Source organism: Pleurodeles waltl, chromosome 5 (assembly GCF_031143425.1).
Source record: "Pleurodeles waltl isolate 20211129_DDA chromosome 5, aPleWal1.hap1.20221129, whole genome shotgun sequence".
In the NCBI taxonomy this organism is placed as follows: Eukaryota; Metazoa; Chordata; class Amphibia; order Caudata; family Salamandridae; genus Pleurodeles; species Pleurodeles waltl.
In genome coordinates this window covers 963,311,173-963,334,243 of record NC_090444.1, presented here as the reverse complement: position 1 = coordinate 963,334,243, position 23,071 = coordinate 963,311,173, and the positions used below count along the sequence as shown (strand labels likewise).

Genomic DNA, 23,071 nt, shown 5'->3' with positions numbered 1-23,071 from the left:
GCAAGGGTTATTGAAAACACAGTTGTTTTTGAAGGGTCCTGTATAGGCCATGAGGCAGATGAAACACCATAGCAACTTAATACATCATATAAATACTCATCAAAAGTACACATAGGGATTCTTAAATTGAAGTCTCCAGCTGTAATAATATGTGCAGATGCAAAGCAACAGTAAATCACTGACAGATCCTGTTCCAACATCATTAACTCAGTCTCAAACACGTTGCAGTGATTCTCGTGGGGTTTCTTAATCTTTTAATTTGAATTAATATGTTGAATCTTGTGTGTAGAGGGTGTTTTATTATTCTGTATGGTTGCCTTGAGGGTACATATTTATCTTCTTTTAAAATATTAAAATTGTAATGTAGCTGCTTGAGAGGTTATTGTTAAGTGTATACTCTTTCTTTGTTTACATAATGAATGAATTTGAATGTATTTTATTCTTTTAAAGACACTATAATGTGTACATTTCTATAAGATATATGTTTTGGAAATAAATATAAACTGACGGACAAAGATGAATGTCGTAGTTGGACTCTTGCTCTAAGCAAGACTGCTGGTTTAAGGATGACAGTACTTATGTTTGGAGGCAACTATGCCTATCCTACAACAAGTCGCAGCTGTCGTCCCAACCCTTCCGGCTCACTAGCAGCACCTCACCAAAAACCCAAACAGTAAAAGGTGATTTGTGGCAGCCTTTATGCATGGACTCAAAAGTATGACATCTCAGGGAGTGTTGTGGTTAAACGGAGATTACCCCTTTCTCACAGATATATCATGTCTCATCCAAACACAGGCAATAACGAAGATGCAGGAAAGTTTCAATGGTTTTTATTCAACACAACTGCAATTTGTGATAAGTTGCATGGGCTGCAATGATTAGGATAATGAATAGTGCAAGAAACAGAATTGTAAAGACGAGAGTCATTATAACAAAGACCCCCACCATCTTGCAATAACATGAAAAGACATAAGGTGTGTAATATCTCCTAATACCCTATCATAATAGGCCTAACCTCCTACCTGAAGGAGAGCTGGGTATGTTAAACCTAATCTGCCAATGCCATGTCCATGAGAGGAGCCCCCAACCCTCGTTACCTTGGAATGAGGTCTCTATCTCAGACTCCATAGGGACACAAAGACTGGGTCAGCGTCAAGACGACATGCAGCATCGATATCAGCAATGGTGGTGATGCCCTCTGGTCCGAATCCCTCTGATTATCTGTCTAAAGTGTGATGTATTTATACAGATCTACTTGGACCCCTGACGTAGGTGTGTTCCCAAACAATAGATAACAGGCATGCTTGGGGCGGCAATTAATATAAACAATTCCCTCGAAAGCATGGAGAGGGAAAGTCCCTAAGTGTGAACACCTATTGTTTGTTAGTCTTTGTCACTTGATCTTGACGCCTTAACGCGGTGGCACTGATAATGCAAATCATAACAAGTGGCCTAACTATAAACAAAGCAGCCGTCTTAGAAGAATTAAATAATTAAATGGGCTAAGGCAAAGCAAGCTAAGTAGGTTAAAAGTCACTAGGTGACGGGGGCATTGGTCTGCAAGCCAAAGGCTAAGATAACTCCTGCTATCCCATTAAAACAAATTAGGATTCACTACATGAGGATTCCTTAAAAGGGGTTACAGACACCAAAGTTGATTTGCAAGGCATTTTATGAGAGGGGTGAATCCAGAAACTCCTTTACTCACTGACTTTTCCATTTCAGATGCTTTACTATGAGACTTTATTTTTTTTAATGCCCCTTCATGCGAGTCTGACTTCCCCCCCATCTTCAGAAGTAGGATCACCACGTCTTTCTTTTTAAGCCATAGAAGTTCCCTGGCTTCTCCGTCTTTTAGACTTTTATCAGAAAAGGTTCTGCAATGCTTACATTCTTTTGGCTTATGATGAGGGTGTAAGAAATAAAATCATTCCTAATGGGGCCCTCAGAAAATGATCTTGGTTTCACACTGGATTTACAAGGTCTGAAAAGCCTATTTTTAGATCCCTCGGACATGTTGTTAATCAGGAAACAATACAACAGGTGGTATATCTGAGTTGCCTGTAGAGTCATAACAAGTCTCGGAGAGAAAAGGGTCAAATGTTAACCGCTTCTGTGACGAGGACGTAACGGTTACATCCTGCGGCACAGTGCTCGTGTGCCCAGGATGTAACCATTACGTCCTGGGCACAGAGCCCCGAGGGAGAAACCTCTAGGCGCCGGGGATCATTTTTTTTTTTTTTTTAAAGAGGTGGGGAGCGACCCCTTAGGCAAGGGTCGCTCCCCTAGGGGGCAAATTATATTTAGGCCATTTCTGCCCCCCTTGGGGGTAGATTGGCCTATTTTTATGAGGCCAATGTGCCCCCTAGGGGACAGAAACCACTAGACACCAGGGAGTTTTTTTCTTTTTTTTAAAGTGAATTTCACGCAAGTGGAGCGACCCCTTAGGCAAGGGTCGCTCCCCTGGGGGACAAATTTATTTTAGGCCATTTCTCCTCCCCTTGGGGGCAGATTGGCCTATTTCTTTTAGGCCGATCTGCCCCCGGGGTGGGGCAGAAACCACTTAGGCACCAGGGATTGGTGTGTGTGTGTGTTTTGTTTGGGGGGGGGGAAGCCCCTTGGGCAAGGATCGCTCCCCATGGGGCACATTACTGTTGGCCATATCTGCCCCCTTGGGGGCAGATCGGCTTATTTTTGGAAGGCCCATCTGCCCCCAAGGGAGGGGCAGAAAGCCCACCAGAGACCAGGGAAGATTTTTTTTTTCAAAATAAGAGGGTGTGGGTATGGCCATACCCCCACCCCAAATAAATGGGGACAAAGTTGTTCTGCCCACCAGTGGGCAGATGGGGCAATTACCCCCGATCCACACCCTGGGGGGGGGGGGGGGGGCAGAAAGTCTACTAGATGCCAGGGAATTTAAAAAAAAAAAAAAATTGTGGGGTGGTGGCTACCGACCAGTATTGGCCTGGTTATGCCCCCACCCCAATTGAAGGGGGTAACAGTCTTTCAGCTCTCCCCCGCACACTAAAACATCTTATCCCACGGCAAGCAAGAGGACATTTGATTATTTTGGGTTTTCGTTTTACATTTAGGTCATGAGAGCTTGGCTAACTCTCAAAATCGTCCCACTTAGAATGGCGAGGGCTGCACTTTATGGACTTTGGGACGCTGCCATGTAGAAAAATCCACAAGCCCTAGACTTCTGAAAACTAAACATCTGGGTGATTCCGGAGTGGTGTGTTTCACATGCACCCCCACCACTTTCTTACCCACAATGCCCTGCAAACCTCCAACTTTGCTGGAAATCACAAATTTTTCCTAAATTTTTGTGATGGAACCTTCCGGAATCTGCAGGAATCCACAAAATTCCTACCACCCAGCATTGTCTCATCTACACCGATACAAATTCTGCTGCACTTGTCAGCCTAAAAATGTTTTTTTCTCAAACTGCCTTTTTGGACCCGCTTTGTTTCCCCCTCATTTTCAACATGTTTTTGGCTCTTCCCTGTCACAACCACTTGGTCCACCTACACATGTGAGGTACAATTTTTATCAGGAGACTTGGGGGAACGCTGGGTGGAAGGAAATTTGTGGCTCCTCAGATTCCAGAACTTTCTTTCACCGAAATGACAGGAAAAAGTGTTTTTTTGGCCACATTTTGAGGTTTGCAAAGGATTCTGGGTAACAGAACCTGGTCATAGCCCCACAAGTCACCCCATCTTGGATTCCCCTAGGTGTCTAGTTTTAAAAAATGCAAAGGTTTCCTAGGTTTCCCCAGGTGCCGGCTGAACTAGAGGCCAAAATCCACAGCTAGGCACTTTGTAAAAAACAGCTCTGTTTTCTTTCTGAAAATGTGATGTGTCCATTTTGTGTTTCCTGTCGAGGGCGCTAGGCCTACCCAAGCAAGTGAGGTACCATTTTTATCGGGAGACTTGGGGGAACATAGAATAGCAAAACAACGGTTATTGCCCCTTGTCTTTCTCCACATTTTTTCCTTCCAAATGTAAGACAGTGTGTAAAAAAGACGTCTATTTGAGAAATGCCCTGTAAATCACATGCTAGTATGGGGATGCCAGAATTCAGAGATGTGCAAATAACCACTGCTTCTCAACACCTTATCTTTTGGCCATTTGGGAAATACAAAGGTTTTCTTGATACCTATTTTTCACTTTTCATATTTCAGCAAATGAATTGCTGTATACCCGGTATAGAATGAAAACCCATTGCAAGGTGCAGCTCATTTATTGGCTCTGGGTACCTAGGGTTCTTGATGAACCTACAAGCCCTATATATCCCGCAACCAGAAGAGTCCAGCAGACGTAACAGTATATTGCTTTCAAACATCTGACATTGCAGTAAAAAGTTACAGAGTAAAACGTGGAGAAAAATTGCTGTTTTTTTCACCTCAATTTCAATATTTTTTATTTCAGCTGCTATTTTCTGTAGGAAACCCTTGTAGGATCTACACAAATCCAGCATTGGTTTCACACCCATTTCGGTCACTAACTGGAAAGAGGCTGAAAGCACAAAAAATAGTAAAAATGGGGTATGACCCAGTAAAATGCCAAAATTGTGATGAAAAATGGGGTTTTGTGATTCAAGTCTGCCTGTTCCTCAAAGCTGAGAAGATGGTGATTTTAGCACCGCAAACCCTTTGTTGATGCCATTTTCAGGGGAAAAACCACAAGCCTTCTTCTGCAGCCCTCTTTTCCGATGTTTTGGAAAAAAAACGATATTTTCGCTGTATTTTGGCTAATTTATTGGTCTCCTTCAGGGGAACACACAAAGTCTGGGTACCTCTAGAATCCCTAGGATGTTGGAAAAAAAGGACGCAAATTTGGCATGGGTAGCTTATGTGAACAAAACGTTATGAGGGCCTAAACGCGAACTGCCCCAAATAGCCAAAAAAAGGATCAGCACAGGAGGGGAAAAGGCCTGGCAGCGAAGGGGTTAACTGAAGCACTGTAGAATGAGCAGAGCTTAGGGACTCCCTCACACACAACATGAGGTTAACAATCTGAGATGTGGTGCCCCTGCATGGGAAGAGTGCTTCAGGGACTGTGCTCCAATTGGTTGAGTTTTGGTTCTTATAAAACAATGTGAATTGGTTATCAATGTCACTTAAGTTCTCTATGGCTCTCAATGCTTCTCTATGACACTGCTTTTTATTATTACCATGGACCGCCCACCATGGCGACGAATAAGATTCAAACATGTGAATCTATTAAAGATTCAATACTGGATAATTTGCTGTTCACAGGTCTCAAACACAATTAGTCAATGGTGAGAAAATACAGGAATCAACCCAAAAAATGTCAACAGGGATGGGTGGCATCCCTAAATTACAATGGCCTCCACAGCATAGTTGTAGGAGGCTGGCCTGGCTTGTAGTGGGCACCAAGGGGTACTTACACTCTGTACCAGGTCCAGTTATCCCTTATTAGTGTAGAAGAGGTGAACGCCTAAAGCTGAACTCGGACAAAACGGAAGTCCTCATCCTCGGCAACACCCCGTCCGCTTGGGACGACTCCTGGTGGCCCGCAGCCCTTGGTACCGCACCGACCCCCTCAGACCACGCCCGCAACCTCGGCTTCATCTTGGACCCTCTTCTCACCATGACCAAGCAAATCAACGCCATGTCCTCCGCTTGCTTCCTCACCCTATGCATGCTCCGCAAAATCTTCCGCTGGATCCCCGCCGACACTAGAAAAACCGTGACCCACGCCCTTGTCACGAGCCGCATGGACTACGGCAACACCCTCTATGCTGGGACCACCACTAAACTCCAAAAACGCCTGCAACGTATTCAAAACGCCTCGGCCCGCCTCATCCTCGACGTACCCCGCAACAGCCACATCTCCGCACACCTGAGACACCTGCATTGGCTCTCAGTCAGCAAAAGGACCACCTTCCGACTTCTCACCCACGCACACAAAGCCCTCCACAACAAGGGACCGGAATACCTCAACCATCACCTCAGCTTCTACGCCCCCAACCATCTCCTCCGTTCCTCTGGCCTCGCGCTCGCTGCCGTCCCTCGCATCCGCCGCTCCACGGGGGGTGGGAGGTCCTTCTCCTTCCTGGCAGCCAAGACCTGGAACACCCTCCCCACCAGCCTCAGGACCACCCAGGACCACTCCGCATTCCGGAGACTCCTCAAGACCTGGCTTTTCGAGCAGCAGTAACTCCCCCTTCCCCCTAGCGCCTTGAGACCCGCACGGGTGAGTAGCGCGCTTTATAAATGTTAATGATTTGATTTGATTTGATTCTAGCAGCTTAGGCTGATAGAAAGTAGCTATAGCAGAGCAGCTTAGGCTGAACTAGGAGACATGCAAAGCTCCTACTATACCACTGGTGTCATATACACAATATCATAAGAAAACACAATACACAGATATACTAAAAATAAAGGTACTTTATTTTTATGACAATATGCCAAAAGTATCTCAGTGAGTACCCTCAGTATGAGGATGCCAAATATACACAATATATATGTACACAATACCAAAAATATGCAGTAATAGCAAAAGGAAGTAATGCAAGCAGTGTAAAGTTACAGTAGATTGCAATAGGAGCACATAGGTATAGGGGCAACACAAACCATATACTCCAAAAGTGGAATGCGAACCATGAATGGACCCCAAACCTATGTGAGCTTGTAGAGGGTCGCTGGGACTGTAAGAAAACAGTGAGGGTTAGAAAAATAGCCCACCCCAAGACCCTGTAAGGTAGGTGTAAAGTGCACCTACAACCCCCAGAGAGCACAGAAGGCGTGATAGGGGGATTCTGCAAGGAAAACCAACACCAGCAAAGCAACAACAGTGGATTTCCGGACCTGAGTACCCGTAAGAGCAGGGGACCAAGTCCAAGAGTCGCAACAGTGTCGAGAGTTGGCAGATGCCCAGGAAATGCCAGCTGAGGGTGCAAGGTAGCTGCCACCGGATGGGAGAAGCTTGGTGTTTTGCAAGAACGAAGAGGACTAGGAACTTCCCCTTTGGAGGATGGATGTCCCACGTCGTGAAGAAGCTTGCAGAGGTGTTTCCACACAGAAAGACTGCAAACAAGCCTTGCTAGCTGCAAGGGTTGCGGTTAGGGTTTTTGGATGCTGCTGTGGCCCAGGAGGGACCAGGATGTCGCCACTTGGATGAGGAGATAGAGGGGGCGCCCAGCAAGTCAGGGAGCCCTCACAGAAGCAGGCAGCATCCGCAGAAGTACCGGAACAGGCACTTAGAAGAGGAGTGAACCGGAGTCCACACGAAGTCACAAAAGGGAGTCCCACGACGCCGGAGGACAACTCAGAAGGTTGTGCACTGCAGGTTAGAGTGTCGGGACCCAGGCTTGGCTGTGCACGAAGGAAATCCTGGAAGAATGCACAGGAGCCGGAGCAGCTGCAAATCACGCGGTACCCAGCAATGCAATCTAGCGTGGGGAGGCAAGGACTTACCTATACCAAACTTAGACTGAAGAGTCACTGGACTGTGGGAGTCACTTGGACAGAGTTGCTGAGTTCCAGGGACCACGCTCGTCGTGCTGAGAGGGGACCCAGAGGACCGGTGATGCAGTTTTTTGTTGCCTGCGGTTGCAGGGGGAAGATTCCGTCGACTCACGGGAGATTTCTTCAGAGCTCCTGGTGCAGAAAGGAGGCAGGCTACCCCCAGAGCATGCACCACCTGGAAACAGTCGAGAAAGCCGGCAGGATGAGCGATACAAGGTTGCTAGTAGTCGTCTTTGCTACTTTGTTGCGGTTTTGCAGGCGTCCTGAGCAGTCAGCGGTCGATCCTTTGGCAGAAGGTGAAGAGGGAGATGCAGAGGAACTCTGGTGAGCTCTTGCATTCGTTATCTGAAGAATTCCCCAAACCAGACACTCTAAATAGCCAGAAAAGGAGGTTTGGCTACTTAGGAAGGAGGATAGGCTAGTAAGAAAGGTAAGAGCCTATCAGAAGGAGTCTCTGACGTCACATGATGACACTGGCCACTCAGAGCAGTCCAGTGTGCCAGCAACACCTCTGTTTCCAAGAGGTCTGGGGCACACTGGAGGAGCTCTGGGCACCTCCCCTGGGAGGTGCAGGTCAGGGGAGTGGTCACTCCCCTTTCCTTTGTCCAGTTTCGCGCCAGAGTAGTGCTGGGGGATCCCTAAACCGGTGTAGACTGGCTTATGCAGAGATGGGCAGCATCTGTGCCCATCAAAGCATTTCCAGAGGCTGGTGGAGGCTACTCCTCCCCAGCCATCACACTTATTTCCAAAGGGAGAGAGTGTCACACCCTCTCTCAGAGGAAATCCTTTGTTCTGCCTTCCCGGACCAGGGCTGCCTGGACCCCAGGAGGGCAGAAACCTGTCTGAGGGGTTGGCAGCAGCGGAGACCCCGGAAAGGCAGTTTGGCAGTACCCGGGTTCTGTGCTAGAGACCCGGGGATCATGGAATTGTCTCCCCAATGCCAGAATGGCATTGGGGTGACAATTCCATGATCTTAGACATCTTACATGGCCATGTTCGGAGTTACCATTGTGACGCTATACATAGGTAGTGACCTATGTATAGTGCACACGTGTAATGGTGTCCCTGCACTCACAAAGTCTGGGGAATTTGCCCTGAACGATGTGGGGGCACCTTGGCTAGTGCCAGTGAGCCCACACACTAAGTAACTTTGCATCCAACCTTCACCAGGTAAAGGTTAGACATATAGGTGACTTATAAGTTACTTAAGTGTAGTGGTAAATGGCTGTGAAATAACGTGGATGTTATTTCACTCAGGCTGCACTGGCAGGCCTGTGTAAGAATAGTCAGATCTCCCTATGGGTGGCAAAAGAAATGCTGCAGCCCATAGGGATCTGCTGGAACCGCAATACCCTGGGTACCTCAGTACCATATACTAGGGAATTATAAGGGTGTTCCAGTATGCCAATGTGAATTGGTGAAATTGGTCACTAGCCTGTTAGTGACAATTTAGAAAGCAGAGAGAGCATAACCACTGAGGTTCTGGTTAGCAGACCCTCAGTGAGACAGTTAGGCATCACACAGGGAACACATACATATAGGCCACAAACTGATGAGCACTGGGGTCCTGGCTAGCAGGTCCCAGTGACACATAACAAACATACTGACAACATAGGGTTTTCACTATGAGCACTGGGCCCTGGCTGGCAGGATCCCAGTGAGACAGTGAAAACACCCTGACATATACTCACAAACAGGCCAAAAGTGGGGGTAACAAGGCTAGAAAGAGGCTACTTTCTCACAATAGTGCTGGCTTTATGCAAAGAATAACAAGTAAGCATACAACGTTATTTATGTCTGCAGGCCCGGAGGTTACACAGTACAATTTTACAAGCTCATATGTCTTCTATACATTCACAAATATATAAAGAAAAGGGAGTAGAAACAAAATATTTTCAAACTACGCCTAATAATTCAATCAAAGCCAAGTAAGGGCAAGACAAACGTTACATCATATAGGACTGATCACGTTACTCAAAGTACACATTAAAATACATTCAAGATATTGGCTGTGGGACTCCCTGAGACCCTACTGGAAATCCCACACAAGTAGCAACCCTGCTCTATATGCAACAGGCAAGTATTTGAATACATAAAGATAGCTTGTCTTGTTGAAAAAGCCAAAAATGTATTTTGAAAGATTGTGGCAAAAATAGGAGTTAGGCCTTAAAAACAAAAAAAGAAAAAAAAGAAAAAGCAGCTTCAGCATTAACATGGTTTTAAAAATGATGCATTCATTAACAAAGTAAAAAATAACTAAATAATTGCCATCATGCCTCAAAGTACGGTTTACCTGTTGCACTAGATTCCCAGGAAGCGAGGTGAGGTCTGCAAAGACGAAGAACGTAGCAAGAGGATTTATCATGGTGGATGAGCCAAGAAAGGTGAGGAGGTATGTACAAGTGGGGGTTATTGAGGAAGCAGTGGCGTAGTCTCCCTTATACAAACAAGCATTTGGAATGCAATTTTATGTCAAGACCGGAGGCTCCTATTATGCATTTCTCTTCTCGCTTTATTAACACAGCAGTCAAGAAGAAACTACAAATCCCATGGTACCAACACAGGGAACCAATGGGATTAAAAACGTAGTACATAACATATTGACCAATAGAAACACCCTTGTGCCATTATGATGTCACTTGACTGCAAGAAGCCCTCTTTTCTTGCTGCTGCAGTCAAGATAAGTTCACTTTTCTTTCCTCCAATGCTATTGAGGTTTTCTAATATAATTATGTGTTATATTCAAGTTTATTCTTTCCTAATGTAAATGCCATGATGACGGCAAGTTGCCGCATTGCCTTCTTCAAGCACTTTCCTCGCGCTCACGTTCATTTTTCTGCCCTCGGGTAGCAACTTCGTTGCTCCCAGGTCAGAAAAACAAACGGCTTTGTGCGCGCTGTGCGCGCGACGCGCTCGGGGTTTCCCTCGCGTCTAGGAAATAACCGTCATTCGGTTTTTTCCTGACGCGAGGAACCCGGCTTCAACTCGCGCGTTCCTCACTGCCTTTAACGACCGGAGAAGCCTTTTTCACGCCGCAAACAAGGGATTCCCTAATCTCCCTCGTTTATTACTGGCAACACCTTCTTTGGCCCGCCCTCGAGAGGGAGGGGTTTCTTTCTCTTACTAGTTCAGCCACAGTTCTCCTAACATTAACCCCCGGTTGTCTGAATTTTGCCAGAAGGCAATTTCTATTATTTCAAGCTCTTTATTTTCAGGAGTTTTTCCTACTTACTAGAAAATTTGAAAGAGGAAACCCTGACATGGAACCTAATACATCTTCTGGGGAACAAGGTGTACCCAGTGATATAGAAGATATCAGAAATGAACTTCACAATTTTATTAAAAACTCTGTTCAACAGGCAATGGCGTCATCTATGCAAAAATTATCAAAAAACCTAGAGTCAAATTTTTCAAATTTTGTATCTAAATCTTCGGCCCAGTCTGCGGGGGAATGCAGTCAACGCCAGCCTGTCAACCCTATGGGTTTGACGCAAACGGACAGTGAGTTTACCTCACACATGACAGAGGACGCGGTTCCTCACAAGGCTCCTGCCAAGGAGAATAATAATATGGTCCCCAAACCCTCATTGAAACGGACATCTAAACAACGTAATATTTCCCTCCCCACTCCCACTGTTTCCACTCCAGATTCCGATGAAGATATCCCTGATGCGGATTCTGACTACTTGGCCTCTGACAAAGACGATACTGATTCTTTTTCCCCTCCTCCTCCCAAGAAACCTAAAGTTCCCTCTGTTTCCCCTTTTTGATACAGAGGGTTTCCCCATGTTTGACCCTTCCCACATTCTTCGTCCCAATTCCACGGAATGGTTCCCTGCGGACCATGTTGGTCGCTACGTGGCTCAAAAATTATTTTCTCCACTGGATAAACAAACCAGAGCCAAACTCAAATCAGAATGCCCTCGTCCGGTGCTCCCACACAAGGCTACTTCTACCCCTTACATCGACCAGCAGATGCTAACCTTTTTCAATAAGCAAGGTAAAGACCCTCGCAAAGGGGTAGATAAGGCATGGTCGTCCTGTCAGGACAAGTTGTTGGACGTCATTGGTCCACTTACCAGAATTTTCGACATGGTTGAAACGGCTAGACTGGATGGTAGCTTTTTAGACCCCGAAGAACTATCTTTGTGGGTACAATGTTGTTTTTGCCTCCTGGGCAATGCTAATGCCTCCCTTCTACATGAGAGACGCAAGGGCCTCCTTATAAAATTAGACCCAAAATTGATTCATTTGGCAACGGTTCAACCTCAAACTCACACCGAAGGACAGCTTTTCGGAGACTCTTTCATCAAAGACCTCGGTAAATATGTTGCTACATTCACCTCCTTGGACAAAGCACAACAGTCCATGAGAAAAATGTTCAGCCAACGTGTTTTTGCCAGGGCCGGTAGAGGCAGGGGCCGCTTTACCGGCCGAGGTACCCAAGGCTCCAGAGGGTACTACGGTTCTTACCAACAAGACTTTAGACCACAATTCTACCCCCAACGTGGCAGAGGTTATCGTGCCAGATCATTCAGACACAACAAAACCACCAATCCCACAGGTAAGCTCCCAGGTTGGTTTCTTTCCAACAGGGGGTCGCATCTTCCATTTTCTTTCAAATTGGTTAACAATTACTGCGGATGTGTGGGTGCTAAATACTGTACAAGGTTACATCATAGACCTTTATTCTACCCCAGTACAAACGTCCTCCATTCCTCTACCCCATTTTTACACAGAAATGACTCATCTAATATCTCTCGAAGTAAATTCTCTCTTGCAAAAACAAGCAATTTCAATCACCCAGTCCCATCCTTTCGGATTTACCAGCCCAATTTTCCTAGTTCAAAAGAAGAACAAAAAGATGCGTCCAGTCATCAATCTAAAACACTTCAACCGGTTTGTAGTATACAGACATTTCAAAATGGAAACAATTCTCCACCTCAGAGATATACTTCTTCAGAACGACTGGATGGTCAGTCTGGATCTACAGGACGCATATTTAGTAGTTCCTGTACATCCAGAGTCAAGGAAATTCCTTCAGTTCCATTGGCTCGACCAAACTTATCACTTTACCTCTCTACCCTTCGGGCTATCATCTGCCCCTTGGTGCTTCACCAAGCTCTTGAAACCTGTGGTGGCTTTTCTAAGGTCCCAGGGCATAAGGCTCCTAATTTACTTAGACGATATCCTAATTTTGAGTCAGTCTCCCCAAACTCTCCTTCTCCACTTACAAACAGCCTGCTCCCTTCTAGAGGATCTAGGTTTCATCATAAACAGAGAAAAATCTCTCCTAGTGCCTTCCCAGGTCATAGAATTTCTGGGATTTCAAATAAATTCTATCTCGGCAACCCTGCTCCTACCTTCCACAAAAATAAGATCCATAAAGTCAGAGATTCTACAAGTCCTTCGCAGTTCTCTTATCTCTCTCAGGACATTGGCTCGAATCGTAGGCCTACTGTCCTCTTCCATACAGGCAATCTTTCCAGGTCCCCTCCATTACCGCTCCCTTCAAAGACTAAAGATCCAACACTTGAGGAAGGGTCTTTCGTATTCCGACCTCATTCCCTTAGACGTGGAGTCCCGCACAGAACTTCAATGGTGGATAGACCATTTAGATGCTTGGAACGGGAAAAGTATTTTTCCGTCAGCCCCAGATCTTGTATTAGAGTCCGATGCAAGTCGCCTAGGCTGGGGGGCCCGGTGTGGTCCCATCTCGACTCTAGGTACATGGTCTTCCGAGGAGTCCAAATTGCATATCAATTGTTTAGAGATGCTTGCCGGCTCCTTTGCAATCAGAAGCCTAGCAAAACACAAAGTGCATTGCGCAATACTCCTCAGGATGGACAATATTTCGGCGGTAAGATACATAAACCATCTTGGAGGCACAAAATCCAAACCGCTAGCGGATTTGGCCAAGAGTTTTTGGGAATTCTGCCTTTCAAACCATCTTTCGGTTCATGCAGAGTACCTTCCAGGAGCTCTCAATTCAGTCGCGGATTGGCATTCTCGCCATCTCCGAGACTCCAGCGACTGGAGAATACACCCTTCAATTTTTCACAAGATTCAGTCCTTATGGGGTCCTTTCTCCATAGATCTGTTCGCATCTCGACTGAACACTCAGCTTCCCCAATTTTACAGCTGGCGCCCAGATCCCTTAGCTTTGGCATCAGATGCCTTCTCACAGGATTGGTCTCATTCCCTCAATTACGCCTTTCCCCCCTTTATCATGATCAACAGAGTCCTTGCTCACGCCAGACGCCAATAGGCCTCTCTTATCCTCATTGTACCGTTCTGGCAGGCCCAAGTATGGTTTCCTACCCTCCTGGAACTCTCAATAGATTTTCCATTGTTAATTCCGTCCTTCCCAGACTTACTGTTGGACCCTCTCCAGTGTCCTCATCCCCTCATTGTAGACAACATCCTCACCCTTTCGGCCTGGAAGATCTCAGGAATTCCCAATCTCTCCCTGTCATTTCGTCAGAAGCTTCCCAATACATCTCAAATTCCTGGGCCCCGGGTACAAAGAAAGCCTATAAATCAGCCTGGTCTTTATGGGACGGCTGGTGTTTGGGAAGGCACCTTGATCCCTTTTCAGCGGATGTAATTTTTGTAGTTAATTTTTTGGTCACAGAAGCTAGTAAAGGTAAAGCTTTCCGTACCATCAACCTTTATAGGTCGGCTATTTCTTCTAACCATATACATGTTAATGGCAAACCGATAGGCGAACATCCACTGGTATGCAGATTAATGAAGGGAGTAACATTTTCCAAACCTCCTTTACCCAAATATAACCAATTATGGGACGTTAATATTGTTCTAAAATTTCTGATTTCATTACCGGATAATCCTTTTTTGTCTCTAAAAGTGTCATCTGCTAAATTAACAATGTTATTGTGTCTAGTTTCCATTAAACGTTTATCAGATGTAAAGGCTCTGGACGTCTCCAGCCGACAGTTCACCCCTTCGGGGGTGCTATTTTCGGTTGTAGGACGCACCAAGACCAGTTTATCATCAGTTTTTTATCCTTATTTCCCACAGAATCCCAAATTATGTGTGGGCCAATGTCTTAAAGTGTATGAACAAAAAACTGCAGATTTGAGAACATCCTCCTCCAAACTTCTTATTTCCTTTAGGAAACCCTATCTCCCAGTTTCGCCTGCTACTTTAGCTCGATGGGTCAGGTGGATTATGTCCCTAGCAGGTATCGATACCTCCAGATTTGGGGCTCATTCTACCAGAGGGGCTATGGCCTCCAAAGCCTTCTGGGCATGTTCCCGTTTAGAGGATATTCTGAAATCTGCAGACTGGTCTAATGACAATACCTTCAGAGTCTTTTATTGCAAACCTGTTGATGATGTTTCGTTAAATGTAATTAATATGCTTTGAACTCGCATAATAGGAGCCTCCGGTCTTGACATAAAATGTAGATTTTCCTAGTTTATGACGGAAAGTCTTAATTTTATTAAAGACACGGAGGCGAGTATTATCCCACCTCTAGTTTAAACATTGTTTTCTCCCTCCCTTTCTTCCAGCGACAGTTCCAGCCGCTCAACCAGGGTCCTAGTACGTTTTCTTCGCACTTTGAGAAGGCTTCGTTCAGGACATGCACAGGATCGTATTCTCCTGTTTTAATGGACCACTCCTTCCTTTGTAGGGTTTTGGATTTTTCTTCCGATGTTTTTGCTTTCCTGATGGCTTTGTTTATTTTTTGTTCTATATTTCCATTACTATTCTACAATTGACTTAATTCGCAAGAAAAGAGGGCTGCTTGCAGTCAAGTGACATCATAATGGCACGGGGGTGTTTCTATTGGTCAATATGTTATTTACTACGTTTTTAATCCCATTGGTTCCCTGTGTTGGTACCATGGGATTTGTAGTTTCTTCTTGACTGCTGTGTTAATAAAGCGAGAAGAGAAACCATAATACTCGCCTCCGTGTCTTTAATAAAATTAAGACTTTCCGTCATAAACTAGGAAAATCTACATTGGCCATTAGCGTTGTAAACTCGTAACCAGACTTTTCTAGCCACAAACTAAAAATGAAAAGTAAGACAGTTTCATTTAAGCGAGCCGATTCAAAGCGTGAAGGAGCCATGAACGTGAAGGAGACACACAAAAGGAGAAAGAAGTTCACTCGCAGTCAACCGTATTGGCAAAAGTGCAATTAGCCATGTAACAGGGTCGGTAGGTGGTAACCAAACCACCCCAAGGAGGGACAAACGTAAAGCATTTACCAATGATAACAAAGGATTTTTAAGGGCAAGCTCATGAACTAGCACTAGTGATGGGTGTGAGGTAGGTGTGGCTAAAAGCCCAAATAGATAACACATCGCAAAAGTAGCGCTTGTGCGCCGCTATGCTTAACCTAAAAAGGAATGGAGGGAGAAGGGAAGCACGGTTTCATATCTCTGTCATGCCCATTGGGGGATGGGCGGGGGAGAATATGTGGGGGAATCCTGCTATGTTGGATGCCAGAGGCACCATAGGAGAGCCACAGGAACCAAACATGGAAAAAAGTTGCCCAAAAAATTATCTGAAATAAGAACATGGCACAAAATAATTAAAAAACGTTTCAGGCATTTACTGCTACGCAGGCGAGTTACAAGATTTATATTAGTTTAGTTTTGGGCATGACATTCTTAAATTGGACATTAAAGTTTACAAGTTAATTACATACAATCACACATGCCCTTACCCAAGTAAAACAGAATCACCCAAGTATGAAAGCATTACAAATATTTTTTGTTCTAAGTATTTACCACGAACCCTTAGATTCAACAGGGATGAACTAGTGAGCATAAGCAAAAGCAAAAGCAAAAGCAAGCGAATGTGCAACAGCAAGTGTGAGCCACTGAGCGATAGCAAGCCAGTTACTGGGGACATAAGCCAGTAGGTGGGGGAAAATCCTGGAATCATCACTGCGAACAATAGTTAATTAATAAATGTCTACGAGTAAGTATAAGCCAGTGCCCAAGCAAAAGCCAGTGAGTCCAAATAAGGTGTAAAAGCCGGTGAACGGGAGCAACGTGTGTCAGTGAGTGAGATTCCCAGAGTGAGATTGTGAAAGTAGGTCTTCTTAATTATTGTTCCTCGGCTTAACTTGGTTTGTACAATGAGCAGGGCCACTAGAATTAAGTGATTGTTCGCCCACTGCGTTTTTCACATAATTATATACTTCCCCACATAATACATCATCTATGGCATCATTTGCAGATTTTAACAAAACAAAAAAAATATTCTAGCTCAACGGTTCAAAATTTACCTAAAATGCAGTGACGCATGTTGCTGCGCAGAAGGGCTTTTGAAAAGCTAGACTAGTCACCTTTCTGTTACTTATTGCTTCCTTTTAGGGTTAATCCGACACTAATTAGGTCCAACCAATGCCCAGATAGTATTAACAAGTCTAAAAATGACAAAACGATGAGGCAATACTAACACAAAATATGTCACAATATGTTGCATAATTTGAGTTTGCTTGTTGCATAAATTACTTAACCCAGCCACATAATTTGGCACTTTCCTGTCACATAATTTCAGAGGCCCTGATTAGGAGCTCTCAATTAAGTAATATCTGCATGTCAGTACTTCATCTGGTGTGCCCAGTGAAAGAGCTAGTTCAACCCTTACCTTATCAAAGCCTAAATCTTGCAATCTTGTCCCAAGCACTTCTCCAATACCAGCCAGCGCTGTAACAGTCTTTTCGCCCATAGGCTCAGAGACAAAGTCTCTGTGTTTTTGTGATGACTGAGACATCTCACCTGTAGCATACAATGAGAGAAGATTATACCAAATGTCATGCATAAAAATACAGCACAATCCAATATTTGAGCCTTCCTTTTACCACTAGAGTCTATCCAACAGATAGACACGAAGTTGACAATCCATACCATCCATTGGGATACCATACCAGGCAACTGTTGAATAGCTTAATCATCACCATGTACCCATTCTGACAATTTCCTTTAGACATCCAAACATCTGCTAGACAGCATTGCCTCTGTTTCATATATAAAGCAGCAAGTCTAAAACATCGTAAAGAGTACCAAAACAGAGCCTAGAATCAGAGAAGTAAAATGAAAAGCATCTACAGCAGTTAGCCCCTCTCTTATATAATGGGAACCATCTACAGTAAATTAGCTACTAAGTGCATATTGGGAATAGCAATACTAAACTGGAAGTTTCCATGGGATAGTTCTGAGGTCATTAATCATTGATTAATCTCAGGGGATTATTCTCTCAGTGATCGATAGACACCTATTCTCATCGCTATATTTGCATAAAGACCCAGACTATTTTGTTGGACATTCCAAGGTAAATCTCAGATCTTTTAATTAACACAATTTCCCAGGAAGGAGAAGACCCGATGTATCGTCAACACATCTTTTTGCATGACCTTTTATCCTTGGCCTCATTTTCCTTTAATCCATTTTTAATTAATATAAAATATGTATCCTTTCTCTTGCCCCTTTAACATTTTTTTCAGTTTTGAATGTTTTTCTATTTTAGATAATTGCTTTGAGACTTTTGTATCACAAGAGAAATGATAATATATTCCCTAACTGAGTAGACTAGACAAGCTATCACATAAATGGGTTGGCCAAATTGGTCAGTGCAGCTGCCTGTGTCTACCTACCTGCCGGTTTAGTGTAAGGCCAAGTACTTGCTGTACTGTACAACAATTTCTGATATAGGCACTAGCTACCATTTGATCCCATGTTCACGAGAGCCTGATTTAGCGAACAAACATGAAACTGAAACTATCAGATAAAGCTGCCATACTGAATCAAGGTCATGGTCAAGAGTAGTTGGCATAGCGTGTTGGCACTCTGAAACGTCTACTTCTCACAATTAATTCATGGGACAGCTCCACCCCCTATCCAACTATCACTCTGCCTATACACTACCAATGCCTCTTCCGATCTGTAATCCTATTCCAAGGCAACTCACTATTGCATCACCTACCTGTCAAATATTTGCTGTTCTCTGAAGCAGATAAACCACAGCAGATAGACGTTAAGCAGCCAAAGAAGGCCTCCCTACCTGAAAATCCCTGGGGAAAGAAGGACTACCGGTCGACTTCTATACAAACAACAAACATTTAGAGGCTCGAACAAAGCAGTCAGCTCCATAACACCAAAGAAAACCAAAGATCCCTTGGAATGCAGCAGTTATCAGCCCATGTCCTTTATAAATGTAGAAAACCAAAATATTAGCGAAGATCCTAGCTACAAGACTCTCTAAATTAATAACATTCCTCGTTTATGAATCACACGTAGGATTGTAACAGGGTGCTCATCTAGACATCACTTGAGAAACCTGGCACATCTATTATGGAAAACACAGAACTACTCTGCTGATGCCTTCGCAGTTTCCCTTAACCTGGAAAAAGTATTTTATTTCATCCTGTGGGGCTATGTATTTAGACCTATTATAAGGGTAGCTTGGGTCAGGATTCAAGTGGCTTTATAAAGACACAAGTGCATGAGCTAGCTGTGAGGAATTTCTGTGAAAACCATCCTCTAGAAGATCAAGGACATCACAAGGATGGTGACTATCCTTTTTTCCTCTTTTCCAGCTTTAGAACCCAAGTCAGCATGTGAAAAAATGTAAGGCACAAACACAATTTGGGCAAGTGAAGTCCTTTTCATACGTGGACGGCTTTTTACTCTCACTTGTCAATCCTGAAGCTTCACTGGGCCCCCTGAGGATAATGATGGAATAGTTCTGAATCTTGTGTCAGTATGAAATACCCTGGGGTAAGGGTGAGGACTAACAGCTATAACATGCTTCTACAATAGCCAGTTTTTGGGTACAGAGGATGAAGTGGGCCCCAAGAGGCCATAGATATCTTGGGAAGATGATTCATATGCAACCTGAAAAAGTGATGGAGACTAATTTTAAACTCTTGTTAAGACACAGAAAGTTGGAGCCACTTCTACCTGTTTTTATGAAGATACTGATAGTGAAGATGTTCACAACACCTCCATACAACGTTTGGTATGTTTCCTATAGTAATACATACATCTATAAAGGTATGGATCGACACAAACATTAAATCATGTATATGCGTGCACACATCCGAGAATGAAGACGTAAGTTTCATAAACACATTAGTGCAGGCGGTGTGCGGATGCCATGCACGCACACATTATTTGGTACATAATTTATAACAACTATATACTTTTTGCCATGTCTGACCTGCTCCCTCTGTTCTCAATATATGTTTAAATTCCTAACATGGACAATGACTAATTCTATAACTAGAATACTAATTAATATGAAAACTGTAAATAAAAACTAGGCTTTGATCTCTTTCACATCTTTCTGCACCTGCCTACCCCAACCCAGTTTTGGTAACAATAAAATGCAACTGGAGGTGATAGGAGTCTCTGAGAATTACTCAGATTGACAAATTATCTGAGCAAGTGTTTTTGAAAACGTAATTCCATATGTGGAGAGTTAAGTTTGGATAACACATTCCACTGGCAGTACCACCAACTCTCACAATGCCTATAGGATGCTAAGATGCACATCCCATTACTCTACTAGACTCTCCAATTCTGCAATATATTACTGTCAAGGTCACATTCCAAGGAGTTGAGTCATGCCTACATATTACACTGATGTTTTGTTTTCCCCTATACGTTTTTGTTTTTTTAACCTCCTTACTATTTTGGCAAAAGGCACAAAGCAGAGAATAAAATGAAACAGACTGGGCCTTATTACTTCATACCCATGACAGACTCATCAGAGGCACTAAATGAAAACTCCTGTATTCTTGGGTTTTACACAATTGTACTGGACCTCTTACAAACAGAGCACATGTACTACCGTATCAGACTGCTGGAGATGCGGCCTTTTGAATTTTTTTTTTTTATTGTCCCATATTAGACCACTATTGGTCTGAAATTTGGCGAATGACATCTACTGACAAATGATCACCTATATATTGGTCGGCACTCCTAGGTCTCCAACATTATACAACTGACATACTTGGCACATCAAATCATGAACAAAGATGGGCTGCAATAGGTGAGTTTTACATACTATGCCCCTGGAGATTGCAGACAGTACAAACTATGGATGAATTTCTGGCGTAATCCAGCAAATTGCCACACGCAAGCATAAACCTACTAGTCAATGACGATATGAGCTTGTTGAACATTTCCTAAATGATACCAGGGTAACCACTGCAAACTACATTCTGCTATTACCTTTCCTATTATAGCCTTAGGACCCGCTGTAGTGGGCTCTACCGGCTATTAAAGGCCCGCTCCTCGCGTTAAATGCCAGAGCCGAAGGCGAGGGCATTTAACAAGGGAGTGGGACTTTAATAGCCGGTAGAGCCCGCTACGGCGGGTTCTAAGGCTATTAGAACATTCTGCCACACAGGGCAGAATGTTCTATTAAAAAAAAAAAAATGTTCACGGAGCCCGAGGGGATTAAAATCCCCTCGGGCTCCGTGAGGCTTTGTTCACTCCTGTTGCTGTGAACAAAGCGAACACTGGAATGCTGGCGCTGCGGGCTTTTACCGGCATGTAAAAGCCCGCAGCACTCCATTGTTTTCAATGGAGCCCCCAGCATTCCAATGTTCTAATAAGTCTTATATTTCTTACTATATTTTGGTACAATGCTCCACTTTCATGCGCCAATTCATAGGTACAAGCATGCATATTTTGGATCCTCTTGGAGAATACAGCTTTAATACATGATCTTCTTGCTCGATACATTAATGCTACCACAATACGTTTGCTTGAGTACACTGTAGGCATATCCAAGTTACAGAGAAACTACTGCTGTCAATCCATGACCGCATACCTTGGAACAATAGAAAAATTTAATTTTAGCTTCACTACTTTCTCTGTTGGTACACTGCCGTTACTGAACCACAACCTCACCATTACACCTCTGTAATGTTTCTTTCTTTGCATCAAACTCTATACTTTTACTGCCCATTTTTGCCCCACTTGACTGCATTCTTTATTCAATTTTAATGAAGTGGGATATTTTGTGGCAGTGCATAGGGTGAGGCATATTCTATACTCGATATTCTTTAGTCATTGGCACAGTGTTCTACTATTAACCTGTGGTTGTAAGGCTTACACAGATGACCAATGAAACGTCTACTTCTTATTTACTTTTGAAAACTGAATAACACATTGTTGCAAACATTAAACTCAGAAGAATGTATCAAATGAAAAATGTCATTTTTTTGTGAAAGACTAAGGAGGCACAAGATCACAATTCTCTTCAAGAAGAGCAGGTGCTTTGACTTTTGGTGTTACAAATAATGTCCAATATCAATTGAACATTTTCTAGAGCCGCCTAATTATCACATAACCTCCGTAAGCAGGACAGAGCAACCCAGAAGTTGAACTGACCCTCAAGTAACTAAATTGATCTTTCAGAGATGGGGCATTCTTCCAGCAGACCTGTTTGTGACACAAGAGAATATAAAATACTGCTTCTTTGCCAGGAACAACCAGAAGCCAGGCACTTGGGGTGATTTCTACACCCTTTTGTTCATTCCTTCTAAACCCAGGCTGCTCCGCATGATAGTGCTGCAATGTCATTGTAGATTTGAAAGCCCCGGCTGCAGTATCTGGGAGACAACCTGCTCCTCATTTTATCAGACCAGGCATGCTTTCCTGTGCAGGAGACTACTGTCATATGCCTTCAGGCAAATGCTCTACATTATTTTTGATATGTTGCTCAGCAACAGAGTGGTAAACTCTGTTGAGCAGTAGGGCCAACCCAAAGTACTAATCCTTAATATGAAAGCTTACCTCCCCGCAAACCAAGCCCCAACACTGCTACTGGTTTGTGGCAGCTTATTATAGTATTTTTTTTTAAACCGGGTAAACAGGTTTTATTATTTATTATATTCATTTAATGTTTTTAGACATAATTGCTTTACCAAGAGGCTGTATGAGCTTACTACACAATAAACTAACTTTTGAAATAGGTATCTCTTACAATGAAACAGTAAAAACGATTGGCAGACAAATGAAAATAAGTAAGTGAAATACTATCAATACTAGGTACAACTATATTAAGTGACACTGATGAGAGAACAACGATTCAGAAGACAGCACAACAGAGGAAAGTGCAGGGGATGAATGGAGAAAGGGAAGACAAGGGGTAACTACTAGAAAAATCTGAGGTAGCGACTGAATGGAATAATACAGATTGTGAAGAGCAAATTTATTTGGATGAAGAAGAGGGGGAGACAGATCCTGAATCTCAGAGTACTAGGAACAAGGACAACTAGCACTGAAGTAGGGAAAATGTAGTGTCACTGTAAATCTGCAAGAGGTGTGTTTTTAAAGTTTCCTCTGGAACTGCAGCAAATCCTTCATACATCCAAGGTCATACAACAAGATCCAGCTTGCAGAAGCTGCACCGCAGAAAGTTTGGTTTCCAGCCAAGGTGCTGTTTGAATTTGTTTTTAATCAATATGGAGTGCGTCTTTGATCCTTGGGTGTTTGCATCAACCAGAAGCTTTCAGGGAGTTGTAGAATTGTTGTCAGGCAAAATTATGAATGCGGTTTTAAATCTGATACAGGCCTCCA

General features: G+C 43.7%; 1 protein-coding gene across 2 annotated transcripts in view; it reads right to left on the bottom strand.

The window, feature by feature from the left end:
• LOC138297338 (barrier-to-autointegration factor-like protein) overlaps window positions 1-23,071 on the bottom strand; it is a 226,159-nt gene that overhangs the window by 70,847 nt on the left and 132,241 nt on the right. For both annotated transcript variants that reach the window (XM_069236744.1, XM_069236745.1), the window contains one exon: window positions 17,127-17,257. In XM_069236744.1, the coding sequence (XP_069092845.1) occupies window positions 17,127-17,252 (126 nt within the window). In that variant the 5' untranslated portion in view covers window positions 17,253-17,257. The remainder of the gene's footprint in view (window positions 1-17,126; window positions 17,258-23,071) is intronic.